At 36.9% G+C, this 21,203-nt stretch overlaps 3 protein-coding genes across 3 annotated transcripts; 2 read left to right on the top strand and 1 right to left on the bottom strand.

Moving 5' to 3' along the window:
- Nucleotides 1–200: 200 nt before the first annotated feature.
- On the top strand, nucleotides 201–3,446 carry LOC103982819 (protein NUCLEAR FUSION DEFECTIVE 6, mitochondrial). Its single transcript, XM_009399856.3, has 3 exons — nucleotides 201–407; nucleotides 631–749; nucleotides 3,283–3,446. Exons 1-3 carry the CDS (start codon nucleotides 208–210, stop codon nucleotides 3,300–3,302), a joined length of 339 nt encoding a protein of 112 aa, XP_009398131.3. The 5' UTR covers nucleotides 201–207; the 3' UTR covers nucleotides 3,303–3,446.
- A 9,376-nt stretch (nucleotides 3,447–12,822) lies between these two features.
- LOC135666694 (transcription factor bHLH162-like) lies at nucleotides 12,823–14,011 on the top strand. The gene is made up of 3 exons (XM_065178314.1): nucleotides 12,823–13,181; nucleotides 13,312–13,629; nucleotides 13,875–14,011. The coding sequence occupies exons 1-3, from the start codon at nucleotides 13,041–13,043 to the stop codon at nucleotides 13,941–13,943; spliced, it is 528 nt and encodes a 175-aa protein (XP_065034386.1). The 5' UTR covers nucleotides 12,823–13,040; the 3' UTR covers nucleotides 13,944–14,011.
- Nucleotides 14,012–14,117: 106 nt separating this feature from the next.
- LOC103982821 (histidinol-phosphate aminotransferase, chloroplastic) lies at nucleotides 14,118–20,319 on the bottom strand. Its single transcript, XM_065178303.1, has 9 exons — nucleotides 20,034–20,319; nucleotides 19,460–19,547; nucleotides 18,522–18,672; nucleotides 18,300–18,397; nucleotides 17,986–18,094; nucleotides 17,628–17,785; nucleotides 16,479–16,621; nucleotides 16,251–16,391; nucleotides 14,118–14,612 (listed from the first exon to the last, which is right to left on the bottom strand). Exons 1-9 carry the CDS (start codon nucleotides 20,253–20,255, stop codon nucleotides 14,481–14,483), a joined length of 1,242 nt encoding a protein of 413 aa, XP_065034375.1. The 5' UTR covers nucleotides 20,256–20,319; the 3' UTR covers nucleotides 14,118–14,480.
- Nucleotides 20,320–21,203: the final 884 nt, after the last annotated feature.

The raw sequence follows: 21,203 nt of genomic DNA, 5'->3' as shown, positions 1-21,203 counted from the left end.
TTTAGGATTTTTTTTATAAAATTAATATATTTTTTAGGATAACTTGAGTTTTTTAGTTTTATGATAATTTTTTATTAAAAAATAGATTTTATAAAAAATAAACACATATTTTTAAACATATAAAATAAAAAATATTATTATAATTAAATAAATTTGTTTTTTACTGAACTTGAACTCAGTTCGCGTCAATTGATATCGTGGTGAACCATGCTCGGACACCTAAACGGCTGGAAGGAAGGAGCCATGGCGGCGGGAATAGCCGGCGCACGAAAAGCCCTTGCAAACCGATCCATTTCTTCTGCTCCGTTCTCCATTGCCGCCACCTTGAGAGCTTCTCCTTCTTCTTCTCCTTCAGTTCGGGCCTTTGCTCGACTCCCTCGCGGCCGGCTTCCCTTCGGGATCTCAAGGTACCTCTCCCTCGCAACTTTCTCACTATATTCGATCATATTTCTTTTCATCAGCTTCTCCATCCGGAACTGTTTACTAATAGATCTTCTTTGTCATCATCTTAATTCCAAGTTCTCCCATATTTGCGTCTTTTTATTCTCTGTCCGACTTTGTGATGTAAAATTGCCGGCTTCTTCTTTTACTGTTTGAATTTTGTGAAGTCTGACGGATTAGATTCTATAGGTCCCCCGTTGAATTGGGTTGTGCACAGTCTTTGATGCCTTTTCACAGTGCTACTGCTACGGCATTGCTCACTTCTATGCTCTCCACAAGACCTGGAGGTTGGACTTGGCTTTCAGAAGGTAACCCCTTTATGCTCTCTCTTCTTTTCTGTTGTTCACGTTTGGCGCTTCAGGTTGCCTCACCATCAGCCAATGTTTGGCAATAATTTGGCTGCTTTACTTTCCTGTGAAGAAGAAAGAGAAGTTCATCTTGCTAAGGAATGCAGCACTGATTTAACCATCTCATACGAGGTCATGCTAGCATAGACCTGTCGTGCTAGTACTCGACGGTGTCACCTTGTACCAATTATTTTTGCATAAAGTACAACTAGCATAAACCTTGCACAGTACTAAAATGGTTACTTTGGTTGTTATGTTTTCGTCACAATATAAGCTACATTTTAAAAGCAATCAACAATGTTTGTTCTATTCCTGCAACTTATCCTATTCTGTGTAATAGATGCATCGGTTAATTATACAAGTGGTTGCTAAGTTGTGTTTTGACATGAAGATTTATTCAATTGTTAACTGCGTAGTTCTATGAAGAAGTTATCGTCTTCAGCTAAAACTTAGGAAGGAAAAAATAATTAGTGACCTTGGATATTCTCAACATCAAATTCTTTATTTGTCTTAATGGCCATTCGATTTGTGCCCTTTCCTACACAAAAGAAGAGAAGTTGTTCTTTTCTAGTTATATTTATCATGATTAATCCAATGCTTTGTTCAAGCCTGTGCAGTTATTGGTAAAGAATCTTAGGATGGGCCATGAATTTAATATGTCAAAATTCTGGAGGTCGAAAGACTAGTGGTTGGTGTAAATGGAGTTAGTTGATACTAGAAGAAAAGCATCCGACTCTCTGCAACACGAGGGTGTGGAGTTCAATATATAAAAAATGAAGAACAGTTATGGAGAGCACAGAAGGTCAATTTTGTGGATTTTCTTGATGATAGTCAAAAACTTTATTTGATAAAAGACTTGTTTCCAATCCAACAACCATCTATGCTTTATCTAAAGAATTTATCTAAGTCTTTGTTGGTTTTGGTTATGATTGGTCGGTTCCTCCTGCAAGTAAGCATCTAACATTTATAAATAAGCATGTTCACCCATAAGTACTCTCTAATTGGAGTCGGTGAGGGCGTCATTTGTTGTAGCAGAAGTGCTTAGTTTGCTTTATGTTTTGCTTGGGTTAGTTTTATTTGATTTACATGTTTTAGTTTTGACAAGGTTATTAGGATGAAATGTTCAATGTCTAGAAATTTTGAATCTTTCTTCATCTGACTGATTTTGGAAGTCCTATTTGCTTTTAGATCCTTGTTCATGTATGAGTTGGCTTAGGAACTCAAGATATTTAACTTATTTTTCCCTTTTTGGTCCTCTGTTATCTTGGGGGCATTCAGCCGCTTGCAAGTCTATTTGCAGTAAGTAATATACTTGCAAGCAGTTTGCCTACAGGCAAATCCACTCAAAGCATGTGTACATGCAACGAAACCTCAATTTTCTTGAAACCTCATGTCACATTTGCATGTTTGGTTGCAAGGAAAAATAGAATATGGATACCCTTCTTCTCTCTCACAAATTGTTTCCTCCTATTCTCCTCTGCCTTAGTCCGCATGATCATTGTCATCACGTCCTTCCTCTTTATCGGTCATTGCCTTTTCTGCCTTTGTTGCAGCCATAAGTAACAACAGTACATGCTGACATCTAAACAGCTTCATCTACAACTCTGCTACTTTGGACCTTTGTTTTGCCTACAAAGGCTGCTTATAATCATTTTTAGCTGCAGGCAACCAAACACCCCCTTTAAGGAAACTTGCTTGTTTGTTATAGTTTTTATAGTTTTAGAGGTTCCTTGATAGTTTTGTTTATTGATTTTATTTCTTATTTGCAGGGTTTAACATGCAATCATTTAACTTTCCTCAGAAGAATTAATTAATTGTAGGTGCAAATAGTCCAGCACATTGAATTCCATGGTTTCACTATATTGGAAAGAATTGACCTAATGCTATATTATGATGAAAATTTATTGAAATGTTGTCCTTATCCATATACTAATTTTTTATTCTCTGGTTGTGGTAGAATGCTTAAATTTTGTTTGTTTAAGTACCATACATGCTTGTTGGACTCGTTCTGTTGCATAAATTGGGAATTTTTGTTTTTAAAAAGAAACTGATAAGTTTTTTCTGTATTTTCCCTGTCCACCTAAGAAGCACAATAAATTTGATGCCTTCAGATCTGGTTTAGTTTTATTATTTTGTGTTATTTCTGCAAAACTTTTGTTATTATTTCACATGCTATGGGTTTGATGTAGTAGTGCGAGGAAAAAAAAAAAGAATAAGCCCAAGTTGCATTTGTGGCAGTAGTCATTTGGCTGTCATGGAGTTTCTTCTATTTCCCAAAAACTTCAGAAACACAAAGATGCTTTGTGATTTGTTTGGACGAAGTCACAAATGATTTATCATCTCTCCAACATGAAATCGTGTCCCCAAACATATCTACCATTCTGTGGTATCATAAACATTTGTTGTTGTCATCTTGAACATGCAAATCATTTGGCTGCATCAGCGAAGTGCGCTGGCTGATGTTGATATGTTTTGCGCCTATTACTTTTTGTAGGTTTTGCGACGCCTCTATGACATCAGAGATAAACTCGAAACAAACACCCTGATGAGGACCGGCAGGGGGTATTATTTTTTCCTGGGACGATGTACTTAATTAGAAGGCACTACTGCTTCGGATGCTGATCTCGAGTCTATCTTCTAAAATGAAATTATGTTGGATTTCAGTTTCATCATTAAAGAAATATTTCAACATGCATTTCTGGACTTGTATTAGGAATGCACTTTTCATCCTTCCCCCTGGCATGCCAAATCTGATAGTGATCGAACTATTTGTCAAAATTTATTGATATGTTTGGGTCACCTTTCGGATTGGAGTGTTTCAGTTATTTAGACGTGCAAGGTTTGGGGATCGTAATATACTATTTCTGCCGGTCTTAACATGCTTGCTTGTGGGCAGTGCGTCGGAAAGGTCAACCAAGTCTCCGTCATCTGCAACCTGATGACCATTTGCTATACTGAGGTGGATGTGGCGGAGAATGAAATGAATCGTGTCGTCTCTGTTCGTGATGCTGAAAGATCAAATGCTAATCGGATGTGCACTCGACAAGATTCCAAGTGACGGTATGAAACGAGACTCGATGATTGTTGACTCTAATTTTTGTTGGATCAAAAAAATTGTGTTTGTAGGCGTTTACTTAACGAAGGAAATCGAGGTCAATCGGATATGGCGAACGATGTATGTACGTATTGGAGTTCGGCCCGATAATGCAATTTACGTGAACCGATCAGGTCCAAAGCATGCGTTTTATGTGAACAAATGAATCGGGGGTTCGAACTTGAACACCCCCGGTGAGTATATGCGGTAGGGGGTATGTATGGGGTTCCTTGCTTGACCACAACGCTGGCTTCGTACACATGGAAAACTTGTGGTGGTCAAGTGGGATGTTTTTTAATGTCATGTGGATAGACAATTTGAAGCAGACCAGATGTGGGTGGGATCGAAGTCGGAAGATCTTAATTAATTACCACCCCTTATATTTCTTTCAAATTTTTTTTTAAAAAAAAGACTTTTTTTTCCTTTTTTTTTTTGTCTTTTTTTTCTTCTCTGAATTTAGAAATCTAAGAAAATAGAAGTGCTAATTAAGAAAACACTTTCTTTTTTGATTTTGTGATATTATCTAAAAGTATAAGAATACCAAATTAATTTAGTGGGTGTTGAATCTCGGATTTTGATGATGAAACTAATTGATTGTGTTTAAATATTGGACTACATTTTGAGTGATACAGGTCTACTCGATCAAGATTAGACAATTAACGCAGGAGGAATTGACGTTGCGTCGGAGGAGATCACGTCAGGATATTGGATGGCAGAAGGCTTCGGGCGTCGGGCATCGGGCCAAGGAGAGCGAAATTGCGCCAAGGATATCGGGGTTGCGGAGGTCAACCGCCGATTGGGCAACAAGCCGCAAGAGAGGACGATGCACCGAAGAATCGGACGAAGCGCCAACCAATGACGTGCCGGGCAATAGAATGTCAATTTGCGTTATAATAATTGTCTACATCGGAGTAGAGTGTTTGCTTGTGTGTGCAGGATTAACTACGATAACGACAAAGACATAAAGCAAAACAAAGTGCCGGAGTCAAGCGCGAAGGATTCGTTGGGAGTTCGAGAGTTCGACGGAAGTCCGAAGGTTCGTCGGGAATGCTGCCGGAACTAACCGAGAATGAGTAGGGAGCTTGCCGAAGGGTTTTTCGGAAGCTCGCCGGAAGGTTCGTTGGAAGTTCGCGAAGCTCGCCGAGAAAGATCGGAGCTTGCCGAAGAAGCTCATCGGAACTCGCCAAGATCAAATCGTGAAGTCTAGGAGCTTGCCGGGAGTCCGCAGAATGGTTTCCGAGAGTTTATCGGAAGACCGCCGGAAGTTCGCCAAAAGCTCGCCGGAAGAAGTCTTGACTTACGGACTTTGTAATATCTTAGAAAATGTCTTTAAATTCGTAGTTAGCATGTTAATTAGGGTTAGGATTAGGTGTTAATCCTATAACCCAAGTAGGGGCCAATTGGACCCGAGTTCGGACTGGTTTGGGCCAAGTTTGGAGCCCAACCAGTGAGCTGATTTAGCCTAGGCGGTGGCACCGCCCAACACCCGAGAGCTGGGCGGTGACACCTCCTGGCTGGGCGGTGGCACCGCTTGGCTGGGCGGTGGCACCTCCAGCAGCGGGAACCCAAAGAGAATTCAAATTTTGAAGCCCAAATTTGAATTCTCTTGAGGCCTATAAATACCCCTCAAATCTCAGCTGAGAGAACAACTTTTTGAGCAGCAAGTGTTTGAGAGAAAAGCCTTAGAAAAGTGTTAGCTTGTCTTGTTTTTAATTTGCTAGTGTTCACCTCCTTCTTTCTTGTTGAAAATCTGTAAGAGAGTGAACCGCTTGTAAAAGTTGTAAGAGGGGTATTCACCCTTCACTTTCAAGAGATTTGCTAGTGGAAGGTGGAAGCCTCATCGAAGAGGGGCCTCGCAAGTGGATGTAGGTCACTTGACCGAACCACTTTAAAAACGGCGTAATCTCTGGTTTGCATTTCTTATTGTCATTTACATTACTGCAAATCTTCTTACTTGCTTTGTTTCATCATTACCTTTGCTGCGCAACTTTAAGAATACGCTTTCAAGTTAAGCTTTTCAAGTTCCGTTCTTATCGTACGAAAGATTTTACTAAAACCGAAGTTTTAATCCGCTGCACTAATTCACCCCCCCCTCTTAGTGCCACTCCGATCCTAACAATTGGTATCAGAGCCACGGTTTTCTACTTTGGTTTAACACCCAAATAGAAATGGCTCTTTATGGCTTTCAAGAGGGTCATTCTCTCATTCGTCCTCCTTTTTCAATGGGACGGACTACACTTGTTGGAAAACTCAAATGAGAGTTTTCTTACTTTCTTTGGATTTGAATTTATGGCACATAGTCGAAAATGGATTTGAAATGTCTTCTCTCCCAATGAACCATTGGAATGATTTGGAGAAGAAGATGTTTTCTCTAAATGCAAAGGCTATGAATGCCTTATATTGTGCACTTGACAAAAATGAATTTAATCGTGTTTCGATGTGTGACTCGGCTTTTGATATTTGGAGAACTCTAGAGGTCACTCATGAAGGCACTAGCCGAGTGAAAGAGTCCAAAATCAATATTCTTATGCATTCTTACGAACTTTTCCGGATGAAACCAAGTGAGTCCATCGGAGACATGTACACCCGGTTCACGGATGTCATCAATGGACTCAAAGCTCTTGGTAAAAGTTTTTCTAATTTTGAACTAGTCACTAAAATCTTAAGATCCCTTCCAAAAAGTTGGGATCCAAAAGTTACGGCCATTCAAGAGGCCAAGGACCTTAAAACATTCCCTCTCAAAGAACTTATTGGGTCTGTAATGACCTACGAAATGAACAATGTGACAAAAAAGAAACTCGAGAACAACCTTCCAAATGATAGGAAGGATTTGGGACATAGAACACATGAAGACCACTCGAGCATAAGCTCAAGTGATGGTGAACTTAAACTACTAATGAAACAAAAATTAAAAAGCAAAAAGAATGGAACTACTTGCTTTGAACGCAAGAAGAACAAAAGTTGGGATGAATTGAGCTCTTCCGAAGACGAGGAGAAAATCAAGAAAGGCGAGGTGGCAAACTATGCCTCACCCTCTTTCAACAATGAGGTAATCAAGATCCCATTAATTTATTTCGATATTACATAATACTTTCTTGAGTTATTTTTAATTTAGTTTAGGATTAATTTTCTTGAAAATTGCATGTGTTATGTTAATGCAGTAAAATGTTAGATATAAATCTAATGCTTATACACCTAGTAAGATTAATCTTATATATGTGATTGAGAAGCAAGAATTTGTATTTTGACGATTTTCATATTGATTTTCAATGACGATGCATGACTTTTGAATGGAAGGCTTGATGATTTTTTTTTAACCTTGTCTTTGGTTTTCAAACATGATGTATGGTTTTGACATATGAACAAAATTTGAGCATGCTAAGATAAAGTTAATCATATAAATTAAAACTAAAGAAGTTTTAGTTATCTATAAGAATCATTCAAAATTATGTTCAATAAAAATGCAAAATGATGGAATGAAAATATTAAATGTTTTAATACCATTTTATGCATGAGATTTTAAAAGTTATACATAATGATCTTGATGGTTGTTATGAAGAAATTTGTTTTTCGATCCTAAATGATTGATGATATATATATATATATATTTTTGGCACAAAAAGGACAAAGGCATACTTATATGAAACAACTAAATAGATAAAAGTATTTTTCTTGAAAATTCTTGGTTTGATGAATCTATTTTATCATTTTTTTATGAATATCTTGAAAATGATTTTGATTTGATGATTTGAATTTGAATGAGCTTTATCTTGATTTTTCGAGATTTATAACTTGAGATTTACTCTATAAAAATCACATCTTGTATCCTCAATGTTCCTTTTTAACATCTATTATCCAAATGAATTATGATTGGTATCATTGCTATATTTCTTCTTATCGTGCACTAAAGAGAAAATTTTTCTAAATGAATCATGATATTTCGGAACCACAATTCTTTTTATGATTCATAATGAATTGAGAAATTTTATATGCTTGAATTAATATCTTATTCTAAGATTGAATGAATTTTATCTATATCATGATCTCCTAAGATTTTTTCTTGATTATTTAAGAGGAGATTTTTCAAAACAAAACGTGTCTTCTATTATTATCTTTTCATGATATGATTTTCATGCAATTCCTTGTACTCATGAAATATTTATCTCATCACCCAATAACTCTTCTTGATATTCCTTATGTGATGAAACAAAATAATGCATGAAATTCAAATAAGAAGTTAATGATCATGCATGATAGGATGTAATGAATTTTGACATTTAGATACTATCATTTGAATAGCTATGATCATGTTGCCAAAATGATTTATCATGAATGCTTGAATATCATGTATGATATGCCGATATTGATGATTGATTTATTTGTATCATGCATGAAAAATAAAAGATATAGTTTTGAAATTGTGCATGTTCGAATTTGAAAATATGATGATGCATAATGATTAAATTGTGCAATGAAAATATTAAACATTTTGAAACCATGTTTTAGTGTCATGCATAATGATCATGCTTAATAAATTTCGAAATTATGGATGATGAATCTTTTACGATTTATGGATCATTGATTTTTACCATAATGAAAGTACCTTATTGATTTTTGTTGTAATAAATCTTACTCTTTCGGTTTTAAACATGATAAATGTTTTTATTTGGTATAAATGAAACAAAATCATATGTTTTGAAATAATCGAAAAGAGGATAACATTCTTGAAAATTATTTTGCTCAATCTTATTGATTTTGATGAATCCATTTGTATCATCTTTGTGAATCTCTTGGATTTTGATAATGATTTTGATAATTTAAATTTGAATATTTTTTTATTGAAATCATGATCTTGATCTCTTGAAATTCATAACATGAAATCCTTTATGAATGAACATTTTCTTTTCTATTTACAAGGAGATTTGTCGAAATGTTTCATAGTCTTTTAGTATTCATAATCTTGACAATTATGTTTTGAAACTTTATGTAAACCAAGAATGTTCATCATGATTCTCTCTTTGAATATTTAAAGAGGAGAATTTTCTAGATGGTTCATGATTTTGATGATTGAATATTTGATATGTATGAATTGAGATCTTGCTCTCCTACCACTCTTTTTGCTATTCACCAAAAGGAATACTAATTCTAATAAACCATGATATGCTATATGAATTTTATTGTATTCATGAAGTAAGATCTCATCACTAATTTTTGTTTATATTCCTTCATGTGATGATATGAATGTATGAAACACTTATGATATGATTTTTTATACAATTCCATGTATTCGTGAAATATTAATCTCATCACCCAATTAATTCCTCTTGATACTCCTAATGTGATGAAGTGAAATTATGCATGAAATACAAATGGGGATAAGTTTTTGGTAGGATATAATTTGACAAATTGATACCATCATGATATGAAACATTTATGATTTGCAATGATATATGCAATACTTGTGCTTTCTAATTATGATGTGATGTATTACATATGATGTAAATCATGATTTAAAATACTATGAGTTGTCGCTAAAATGATGTATTATAAATATTGATTTAATGTTTTGTATCATGAATACTCTAAATGATGAATATTTGGTATCATGATCAAAATGTTGACAAATAGTTAAAAATTTTAGTATCATGTATCATATCCTTATAATGTTGATCGATTTATTCAATATCATGCATGAATGAATATAAGGTTTTTGAAAATGTGCATATTCTAATTTGAAAATATGATGATGCACAATTAAGATTGATACTTACCTTTGTCATAATTGATGTAATGGGTCTTCTCTTCTTTTTGACAATGACAAAGGGGGAGATAGCTTGCTTGCACAAGTCAAGAAGATGCAAAAACTTGATTGCTTGCTTGCCTATCTTAAGTAGCAAAGATTGCTAACTTGCTTATTTCAAGAAGCAAAAGTTGTCTTCTTGAACATCATTATTTTGCCCATCTCAAGAAGCAAGACTTGCAACCTGCACATTGCAATAGGAAGTAAGAATCGATAGCTTACACACTTCAACAAGAAAGCTATCTTGTATTTGCTTTTCAAATTTTTACTAGCTTGTATGTTACAAAACTTGCTCACTTTTTCAAATACTTTGCTAGCTTGCACTTTGTAAAGGAAGCAAAAATAACACTTCTCAAAAGAGAAGAAAAACTTACTGTCTTGAACATCTTTAATATGCTAGCTAGCATGATGTACAATTTGCTATTTTGAATATTACAAAGAAATACTATCATGCACATTGCAAAGAAAAGCAAAGTGCAATCTTACACAAGAAGCAAGTGTTGAATTGCCATGATTGAACTTAAGAATCTTGCTATACTTCTGTGCTTATATGTTGTGATGAAAATCTAGCTTTATGTTGCAAAAACTTGCATATCTTTTAAAATAGCTAGAGCTACTTCTCCTTTTTGTTGATGACATAGGGGGAGAAGTATATTGATGACTTCATGCATTGAATTAAATATTTTATATATTTGCATGATAGTTTAAATATTTTTCATAACATGTGATGAATGTTACTTGGATTTGGGATAATCCAAGTGTTCTATCAATGGTATATTGATAGGGGGAGTTTAGTTAAACTCCGGGGAGTTAAGGTTAACTCCGTTAGTCATCAATTAGTTGTCATCATCAAAAAGGGGGAGATTGTTGAATCTCGGATTTTGATGATGAAACTAATTGATTGTGTTTAAATGTTTGACTACATTTTGAGTGATACAGGTCTACTCAATCAGGATTAGACAATTAACGCAGGAGGAATTGACGTTGCGTCGGAGGAGATCACGTCAGGATATTGGATGGCAGAAGGCTTCGGGCGTCGGGCATCGGGCCAAGGAGAGCGAAATTGCGCCAAGGATATCGGGGTTGCGGAGGTCAACCGCCGATTGGGCAACAAGCCGCAAGAGAGGACGATGCACCGAAGAATCGGACGAAGCGCCAACCAATGACGTGCCGGGCAATAGAATGTCAATTTGCGTTATAATAATTGTCTACATCGGAGTAGAGTGTTTGCTTGTGTGTGCAGGATTAACTACGATAACGACAAAGACATAAAGCAAAACAAAGTGCCGGAGTCAAGCGCGAAGGATTCGTTGGGAGTTCGAGAGTTCGACGGAAGTCCGAAGGTTCGTCGGGAATGCTGCCGGAACTAACCGAGAATGAGTAGGGAGCTTGCCGAAGGGTTTTTCGGAAGCTCGCCGGAAGGTTCGTTGGAAGTTCGCGAAGCTCGCCGAGAAAGATCGGAGCTTGCCGAAGAAGCTCATCGGAACTCGTCAAGATCAAATCGTGAAGTCTAGGAGCTTGCCGGGAGTCCGCAGAATGATTTCCGAGAGTTTATCGGAAGACCGCCGGAAGTTCGCCAGAAGCTCGCCGGAAGAAGTCTTGACTTACGGACTTTGTAATAGCTTAGAAAATGTCTTTAAATTCGTAGTTAGCATATTAATTAGGGTTAGGATTAGGTGTTAATCCTATAACCCAAGTAGGGGCCAATTGGACCCGAGTTCGGACTGGTTTGGGCCAAGTTTGGAGCCCAACCAGTGAGCTGATTTAGCCTAGGCGGTGGCACCGCCCAGCACCCGAGAGCTGGGCGGTGACACCTCCTGGCTAGGCGGTGGCACCGCTTGGCTGGGCGGTGGCACCTCCAGCAGCGGGAACCCAAAGAGAATTCAAATTTTGAAGCCCAAATTTGAATCCTCTTGAGGCCTATAAATACCCCTCAAATCTCAGCTGAGAGAACAACTTTTTGAGCAGCAAGTGTTTGAGAGAAAAGCCTTAGAAAAGTGTTAGCTTGTCTTGTTTTTAATTTGCTAGTGTTCACCTCCTTTTTTCTTGTTGAAAATCTGTAAGAGAGTGAACAGCTTGTAAAAGTTGTAAGAGGGGTATTCACCCTTCACTTTCAAGAGATTTGCTAGTGGAAGGTGGAAGCCTCATCGAAGAGGGGCCTCGCAAGTGGATGTAGGTCACTTGACCGAACCACTTTAAAAACGGCGTAATCTCTGGTTTGCATTTCTTATTGTCATTTACATTACTGCAAATCTTCTTACTTGCTTTGTTTCATCATTACCTTTGCTGCGCAACTTTAAGAATACGCTTTCAAGTTAAGCTTTTCAAGTTCCGTTCTTATCGTACGAAAGATTTTACTAAAACCGAAGTTTTAATCCGCTGCACTAATTCACCCCCCCCTCTTAGTGCCACTCCGATCCTAACAGTGGGAAGCTAACATGATTTATATTTTCTATAAGATAAAATTGTATTTATTTATTTTTAAAGATTATTGCAATTTATTATATATTATATATTATATTTTTTAGAAGATTAATATATTTATTTGTTTTATTTACTTATTAATTTAATTTTTTTTAAAAAATATGTATTCTTTTTGAATAAATATTAAAAAGATAAATCTTCTATAAAATATTCAATAGAATTTCGAAATATAATTTTACCAAGCAATTGTAATATGTATTCAATGCATATTTAAAATATAATATTTAATACAGTCACTGAAGTTAATTTCTCTAATTATATATTTAAAATATAAATATATTTCTAAATATAGTCATACTATTTTCAACGATATTGAAAAAATAATATACTGAAAACACAATAATATAGGGTAAAAATATTATAAAAAAATTGATCCATAGAATAAAAGAGGAAAAGGGAGAAAAAAAAGAGATAGATGACGAACTATCAAATCAAGGATATCATAGGTAGGAATTAAATAAAAATGGAGCATTGTTAAGACAAATAAGAAGTCATTATCCATTAGATATATATATATATCTAATGCGTTTTTTCCATGAATTCGTCCAAGATAGAAATGGATTATGGCCGGCGTAAGCGTTTTGGTTGAAAAGGTTGAACTGTCTCCTTGCGTTGGGAAACTGGTCAATTATGCATCTTCCTTTCTCAAGCCCCTTCCTCTCGAATCCGTTCCCACCCGCAAGTTTCTCTCTCCTCCTTCCTCCTGCTGGTGAAGGTCACGTGAAACATGGCTCTTCTGTTACCATATATCTACTAGGAGCCATGCAGCATCCTCAAGCCAACAAAGGCTCTCTCTCTCGCTTCATTTGGCCTGCTGCTGGCTGGCGGAGAGTTGGAGAGAGAGAGAGAGAGAGTTAAGTGCAGGAAGAGATAGATGATGAAGAGTCGTAGCGGTGGGGGAGCAAACAGTAAGGTGGAGAGGAAGACAACGGAGAAGTATAGGAGAATGCACATGAAGAACTTGTGCTTCAAGCTTTCCTCCATCATTCCCGAAGAACACAGAACCATTTCAAAGGTCAGCGTCTTGCGTCTATTATCTACCAGTAAATACTCCTCTATTTCATTCTGTACGCCCTCGAAGGAGGGCAGTTGCCGATTTGAGTGGTGCCTTTCTCAGATGTTGTTTCCATCATTCTATGTTGCAGGATGTATTAACACAACAAGACAACTTCGATCAAGCCACATCTTACATAAAAAAACTCCGTGAAAGGATTGAAAGGCTGAAGCAGAGAAAGCTCATGCAGACGAGCACAGTCAGAAGTGATACGACAATGAGGTTTGCATCACCAATTATCGAAGTAAGACACCAGGATCTGAACTTGGAGATACTCGTGATAAGCGATCTAAACAAGAGGTTCATGTTCCATGAGGTGATCAATGTCATCGAGGAAGAAGGCGCTGAAGTGGTTACTGCCAACTTCTCAATTGTGGGCGACAAGATCTACCACACAATACATTCACAGGTCCTCAGAAACCCCCTTTTGTTTTTGTTCCTTTGTTTATAGTAGTTTGCTCACAAGGTTTTCATTCGTTTGGATGGTTCAGAACTTCAAATTAAGGCCGACTGAATGCCTCAAAACATATAACTTGTGTTTCTTAATCTAAAATTTAAGATCGACATAACTCGGTCTGAAATTTCATACATTTTCCTGTCAGCCTACGACGTTGAGCAATGCATGTTATGAGCTGCTATTTCTGTTGTTTGCAGGCTGTTAGCTCCAGAATTGGATTGGAGGCTTCAAGTGTATATGAGAGATTGAAGGACTTGATCAACTAAGCCTCTCACTTGGACAGAAGTATACTTTGTCAGATTCATGAGGATACATGAATGTATAACTTTTACCTAAGAAATATTGAAGTATCACACTCACTTGGACAGATGAATGTTCTTCTTGTGTCTTCTTGTTTTTTTGGCTGTTGCTGTAGTACCTTTTTGGGTACAGAGTATGAATTGGATACTTCTCTTGTATCAGCAGAAATTGAACATTGCTCTTTCCATTAAAGGTCACATCATGATAAATAAAAGAGCTGAGATGCACTCAATGAAACAGGATAAGATGGATATGGAGTTCCTAAAGAGTGAATATCTTCGAGCACGAAACATGGGAATCCAGTCCACCACTTCAATGATGATGATGCATACGCACACAAACCAACGACCACAACATCTTGAAATGAATCACTTTGCAGGATGAATAGATGCACCAACTCGAAGGATAATTAAGCTCAGACAATGAGACGTCTTTTTGTGTATCGCTTCGTCATTAGGCAAAAGATTTGATGCATGGAGGAGATCTTTGGGCAAGGAAGTTGATTAATGGAGTAGATTAAGGCATTCCATCAGGGCATCTGTATGCTCTGGCTTCCCAACAGTAACACGGACATAGCCTTTTAGCTCCTTTTTATTGTAGTGCCGAATCATCACACCCATTTGCGCTAGATCTTCCTGCAAAAGAAAGTTCTCAGATGTAACAACTCTTTAATTGAAATGCAAAAATAAAATCATGTACCCTTTGTGGTATCAGATCATTTTAAGAAAGAATTTGTTAACGAGTGACATTGAACTTGTCCACATGAAATTCGAATGACTTTTGTGATGATGCTCTGTGCCACTTTAGAGCATCATCATTTTGATTCAGTTCATGTGTCCAAGCAACACAGAGACTCGAATAGCACCTTGTTTTCTAGGAGCTTTATCCACATGATTCAGAATTCTGTCTTGGAACAATGAAGACCCTAGTATCGAACAAACATTAATGCACGATATTACAACTGCTTCTGATGATTAATATAATATCACCAGAACATGAAATATTTGTCCATTGTTTTCTTGGGTCTTCTTTGGATAATTTATTCAAGCTGAAGTTAGCCATTTGCATTGTTCAAGAAAGAACTGCAGGATAAACATGCTATGTTCGCAGCATGGTTGCATCAGTTTTGTGGCTGGGTTGAGCATGAATAATAGAACTTGACCAAGCATGTTGACTGTCCATGCGCGTATGTGTGTATCTGTAAGTATACATAACATATATACCTGCATAAATATAATCATATCTATAACATAGATATGTATATATTCGCCTATGTCACTCATTTTAAGAAGATATTTGAATGATGAAATTGATGTCATACTTCGGAGACAACCTAAGCAGATACAAGGCAATTAAATTGAACCAAAGAGTCAATAGACAACCTTACTTGTACAAATAGAAATGTTATTTCCATAATTTTGACTGTAGCCACCTTGATCTAAAAGAAGAAATATATATTTCAAATAACATGGACCAAAACCTTACAATAACACTATCGGCCAATACAATAAACAGAACCCTCTTCTCAGAAAGTAGTTGATTAACATTTAACAACAATAAACCATTGATTCCTGTCTAAATCCCTCATGGAATCATGTAAAATCAGCATTATCAAGAATTTAATAAAGCCAACAAATTTTAAAATTATATCATAAGCAACTTAGAATATTATTTGTTTTACCACAAATTCTGTAAAAGCTAAAAAAGAGAATGATTTGTGATTTATGAACCATTTTGCCCAATTGAGGAAAGTAAGATGTATGATTGCGATAACTTTAATTTACCATTTTTTTTATGCATATTGACAGTGAGGCGATTGCAATCCTGGAAGGGCTAAGGGCTGCTAAACAGGCTGGGTTTTCTTGTATCCAAATGGAATCCGACTCAAGGATGGATATTGAAGCCATCAATAAAGTTATGAACTCCCCTTGGCAAATGTTGAATTGTGTCAGGGACATACATGATTTAGCTTCAACATTTCAGTCAATTACTTTCAGTCGTATATATAGGGATGCAAATAGACCTGCTAATTGGTTAGCAAATTTTGTCCAAACTACCAACTCCACCTTTATGTGGAAGGGAAGCTTACATTTTGAGTTTTGTAAGACTGAATCCTCAGATGAGGAGGGTGCTTTTTGTAGCCGTGTTTTTGTGTAAATAAAAGTTTCTTCCTTTGCAAAAAAATAAAAAAGTGGCATGTGGATTGAGCAGACTTAAGCAAATAATGAAGAATCCATAGTGATCATTCGGAAATTATTTGCAAGATAAATTACCTTAAGTTTCTTAGCATCCTTTCCAGATGTAACCTCACATAAAATGAAGTTGGAATAGCTTGGATATGGCTTCAGGTAGGGCACTTCCTTCAGAAGACTAAACAATCTTTCCCTTTCTTGCACCAGAGAATTTTTCACTTTCTGGAAAAAGAAAAGAGAGGGTAGAATAACACATACTAGTTAAAGTTAAAGCAGAGGATCAATGACAAAATCACAAGAAAAATACACCTCCAGATAGTCAGGGTTTCGCAATGCCGCACATGCAGAAACTTCTGCTGCAACGGACACATTATAAGGTTGCTTTGCACGCCATAAATATTCAATCATGCTAAGAGGAAATGCTCCATAGCCCACACGAAGTCCAGCTAAACCTGTTTCAACGCCAACCAGAAAATAAATATCACATCATTTGCCAGAAAGGAAAAGATGGAGAAAAGTTCAGCTTGTGGGAGTTTTATAACAGTCATAAGAATCCAAGCAAGACATTTAGATACGAGCAGATCTAATAGATGCAAAAAGAATTCTGAACAAAAATCCCGCAAAGCCACCATTTATTTCATCACTGCTGTACACTATCAAAAGGGAGTTCAATATGTTGGTTCCATTACTGTACATGCAAATCATTATCAGCAGCTGACTAATCGATTACTCGCAGCTGTTCTCTTCTTATGCTACCTCTCCAAAGTCCTGTGTTATATCATGTGCTCCTTGTCTTGCATGGACAAACTACATGCATTATGCACTTCTATATCAGCACTTGTGGATGCATAAATAATCCATCGCCAATACTTCATCAGATCATGTCTTCTCGGGATTTAGAAGAAGCCTCTGACCTTCACTTACAATGGCCAACAATGTTGGAAGTCTTGGAGTGGGATACACCATTTAAATCCTAGAAGGAAAAAAAGAGAGGAAATCATGAAATATCTAGCAACTACCAAATTGCCCTACTTGCCTTTGGATGTCTACCAACACAATAGCAAGTTGCTGTAGGTCCCAACAATTTGGGGTCTGCTACATGTATCTTTACAAGTGAACACAATATCACCTGTAAAGCTAAAAGCAATCAAGTCACTTATACAGTTTCTGATAGTCTTCTTAAGTCTTTTTTACATCTCCTTACACCACTAATATGACTTACATCACCTAACTGTAGCAAGAATTGGCATATGAAAAAGAGCCCTTTCCTTTTACTTTGTTAGTCATTCTGACTCTACCCTTACATTTGGCCAAATTTCACCAATTATTCATAGTAATGATTTTCATAGACATCTGATAATGGAGAATTCACAACTCACATAGGCCCCTTTTAAGGCTCATTTCTTTTGCAAGCCTCTTAAGATTGATATGACAACATACGAATAGAACATTCCTTACCTGCTCGTTTGCTAAAGGTTCGGAGGACAATCAAGTTCTCATGATTCTTCACCCACTTCATCTTTGATTGCAATCCAGAGAATTCAATGTATGCTTCATCCAGCACAACCAGGATTGGCAGATTGAGAATCTGTAGGAGATCTTCATCGCTGATAATACTGGACAAGGAATATGATTGCAACCAAATAATAACCAATGTAAGAGAATACATGATTAGACACACTTCACATAAGAAGTTCCAAGTAGATTCAGATACATAATATGTAGACAACTCTGTATGAAGCCTTTACATAAATGCTTCTGTAAATTCTTACCCTAGGAGAAAAGAAGAAAACAAATTAAGAGCATACTAATATACCTTCCATCAGGGTTGTTTGGAGATGTAAGGAAAATACACTTTGGCTGTTCCTTTTCCACGACTTCAACAATTTGTGGAACATCCAAAGAAAAATCTGACTGCCTTGGGACTGCATGGAATTAGTATGTAAATAGGTAAAAACATGTTGTGACTTGATTAAAATATTTATCATGATTGATAGAATGTCTCTGATAGTGCAGGATAAGACATGCTAGAACAAGAGCATAAAGATGAAGCATTATGAAACTTAATGAACATGATGCTTAAAAATTAAGATGTATGAAAAGGTTATTGAAGTTCAACTAAAAATGTACCCTTGATGACCAGTGCTCCATTGACTGCTGCATCAAACTCATACATAGTAAATGTAGGAGGACAATCCACAATTTTATCACCAGGATCAAGGACACATCTATCGAAGATGAGGCATTGTCAGAATAATATCACTTGATAGATCTTTCAATATAGAATAAAAATATTTAAATATAAGAAATGGCCCAGTTCAAAGGCTAAACCAAAGGCAATGTAGTTCTAACCTCATGATCAAGTCAATTAGCTCATCTGCACCACATCCAGCAAGTATATAATCGGATTCAAGGCCTGAATCTTCAGCTAGAGCAGCACGCAAATGGCGGCTCTCAGGGTCAGGATAAACATAAGGAAACTTTAATGATCCCAAAGCTTCAGCTACCTTTAAATTATGGGTTAGTATGACAGCTTTTTGACAATCTTAGTCGTCGTAATCAATAGTATCTTCCTTTTCTAAAAAAAATTCATATAACAATTCATAATTCAGAGAGCACTAAAGGTTATGTTAACAGCAAATAAGCTCATCTGCACCAGAAGATAGTGACCATAGTTTGAATGCTATATAAGTTGACAATTCCTCAAATTTATAATATAACCAATAAGAATTACCAGCCTTGAAATGGAAGTATTAAGACAGAAAGAAAGGTGTATCCATGAAGTTCTGTCACTTCTTTCATCACTTATATTCGCTTTTTCACAGTTTTCAATGATACACTGGTTATGAATATTCAGAAGGTGTCCTTTTTGACATATTTCACAATTGATGAAGCCCTAGAAAAACACAAACAACATGATGTGAGTTGATTCGGATCAATGCTGCTAGGAGAGATGGGACACCTAGAGAGACAAACTAGAAAAAAGGGAACTGCTGGCCCTTAATTGACCAGCTGCATTGGCCTTAACAAAGCTAACCAAAGCAAAAAAAGCGCCATGTAGTCCAATCCAAATATATGATGCCTGCTTGGCTGTTGCTGTTGCTAATAATGTTTAGCATGACATTATTACCATGTGAAAGTAAGATAGGGACATATGACAAATGAAATCCAGTGATTATGTGCTTGCATGCAAGGTCGAGCTAGTAATATACATAAGAACCAAAAATGGGGCGTCTGTGCATTTTTATTTGGTTTTTGGTTCTTTGATCTGATAAAAGAGAAAACCCAACTTGCCTCTGGAGGTGGACCATATGGATTTTCATTAGCATCTAGCTTGATTATGTCTTCAGGTTTTCTTCCAAGGCGTGTAGATAATACCTGAAAATAGAAAGATATTTCCAGTGTTACATATGTTAAACAATTCCAAAAGTTTTGTGACACAATTGTACTAAAGTTAGAGAGAACACATTACATATAAGACTCTGACCCACTATGCTAGCTTCTTATATTTTCTCTTAAAATCATCAAAATCTATCATAAGGAAGTGCATTCTAACATCTGTTGATAATACTGTGTCAAGAACTAACACTCAGTGGCTAACTCCTCCAAGATTCCTCTCCATTTTAGAATTCCAAATCCATAAAATCTGAACTGGTAATGCAAATATAATGTCCCAAAGGCTCCTTTGAGATAATCGATACATGTATTGCTACACAGTTGACGTAACCTAAGAACACAAAAGCCATTGCACTTCTCTCTGGGAAAATAAAACAAACACTGCATGATCACAGTAAAGATGCCAAATTTATCATTCAGCTAGCGCTAAAACAGCTAAAAGAACGACGCAAGATTTCAGCTTTGCACCTCGAACGGCAAGATTGGCTGATAGGGAGACAGCTGCCTGAGGTGAAGGCGTATGAAGGAATCACCTCTCAACCGACTCGGTGGCTGATCGACTTGCTCCACCGGTAATGCCGAAGCCATAAAACGCCCGGAATTTATCTTCAGATGCCGCAAATCGTGATATAATTTGGTGACCGAGGGCGAAGGAGAAGCGACGGAGAAGCCAATGACACCCATCAACATAGGCGACACAGCAGCAATCCGAGAAAAGCTCTACCTAAACCCTAACGGTCAAGAAAGTTAGGAATGTAACGGCCGTCATCGAGACCATATACCGAGCTTGCCGCTAAACGGATCCGACTTCCCTACCCGATCCGGCGATCCAACAAATCAAAGGAAAATTTGATCCATTTCCGGATCTGTTAACCATCGGATCCGATCCGAGAAGGAGACAAATAAAGAGGAATTTTTATATTATAGATAATACCACTACGAACGGATTTAATAGTTATCATAAACGGTAAATTTCCTATTGGTGATACTAATCAGCCTTAATTACATGAAATCGTCGATCTTAGATATTGATGGCAAAGCGAGCATTGCAAGGAAAAGAAGGAAGTGGGAATCAGCACCTGCCTTCTTTGTTCTTGTTCTTGGAATGGACCAAAGATGAGAAAGATATGCTCTGCTGAGGAATGTGATCTCAAGATTGGACTCAGAATATACTCTTCAAACATGCACTTTAAGCAAGAAATTGGATTCTGGTTCTGCTTCTTCGACATCTCATGTTAATCTTTCTCTCAGTCCTAAAAGGCCTCACGCCATTAAAGACTAAGCGAGTTCCCACACATGCATGGTGGAGATCCCACAAATGTGTGGCTATAGTTTGGTCTGGAGATGGCATGACCTCACTGCACATGTAATCTTCCGTCAAAGTAGCATCCAAGTAGTAGCATAGCAGGACAAGTCGATGCTTTGAGGCCTTCAAGAACAGTCGACCTGAGAACACACGCATCATTTGGTGTATGTAATGTCGTGTTTACAGAGATGTGGATTTTTCTTGGGTGATGGCTTGATTAGCTCTTGTCCAAATCTAACGACATGTCCGCCCGTTACATCTGCGATCTCTTTCAGATGACCACCACATGCTTAAGATAAGACAAGAGACGTGTTTCCCCGAGAAGACAATGC

Source organism: Musa acuminata, chromosome BXJ1-4 (genome assembly GCF_036884655.1).
Source record: "Musa acuminata AAA Group cultivar baxijiao chromosome BXJ1-4, Cavendish_Baxijiao_AAA, whole genome shotgun sequence".
Classification (NCBI taxonomy): Eukaryota; Viridiplantae; Streptophyta; class Magnoliopsida; order Zingiberales; family Musaceae; genus Musa; species Musa acuminata.
The sequence above is the reverse complement of the archived record's forward strand: the minus strand, read 5'-3'. Positions and strand labels throughout refer to the sequence as shown.

What these genes read in the sequence shown, in the direction of transcription:
- LOC103982819 (XM_009399856.3), top strand. Translation starts at nt 208, where the DNA reads ATGCTCGGACACCTAAACGGCTGGAAGGAAGGAGCCATGGCGGCGGGA. An exon ending in CTTCCCTTCGGGATCTCAAG is followed by an intron (nt 408 to 630) that starts GTACCTCTCCCT and finishes TAGATTCTATAG; the next exon opens with GTCCCCCGTTGAATTGGGTT. An exon ending in TTGGACTTGGCTTTCAGAAG is followed by an intron (nt 750 to 3,282) that starts GTAACCCCTTTA and finishes TACTTTTTGTAG; the next exon opens with GTTTTGCGACGCCTCTATGA.
- LOC135666694 (XM_065178314.1), top strand. Translation starts at nt 13,041, where the DNA reads ATGATGAAGAGTCGTAGCGGTGGGGGAGCAAACAGTAAGGTGGAGAGG. An exon ending in AACACAGAACCATTTCAAAG is followed by an intron (nt 13,182 to 13,311) that starts GTCAGCGTCTTG and finishes TCTATGTTGCAG; the next exon opens with GATGTATTAACACAACAAGA. An exon ending in ACCACACAATACATTCACAG is followed by an intron (nt 13,630 to 13,874) that starts GTCCTCAGAAAC and finishes TGTTGTTTGCAG; the next exon opens with GCTGTTAGCTCCAGAATTGG.
- LOC103982821 (XM_065178303.1), bottom strand. Translation starts at nt 20,255, where the DNA reads ATGTTGATGGGTGTCATTGGCTTCTCCGTCGCTTCTCCTTCGCCCTCG. An exon ending in TGGTCCACCTCCAGAGGCAA is followed by an intron (nt 18,673 to 19,459) that starts GTTGGGTTTTCT and finishes ATTTAAAGGTAG; the next exon opens with CTGAAGCTTTGGGATCATTA. An exon ending in GAAACCCTGACTATCTGGAG is followed by an intron (nt 16,392 to 16,478) that starts GTGTATTTTTCT and finishes TTCTTTTTCCAG; the next exon opens with AAAGTGAAAAATTCTCTGGT.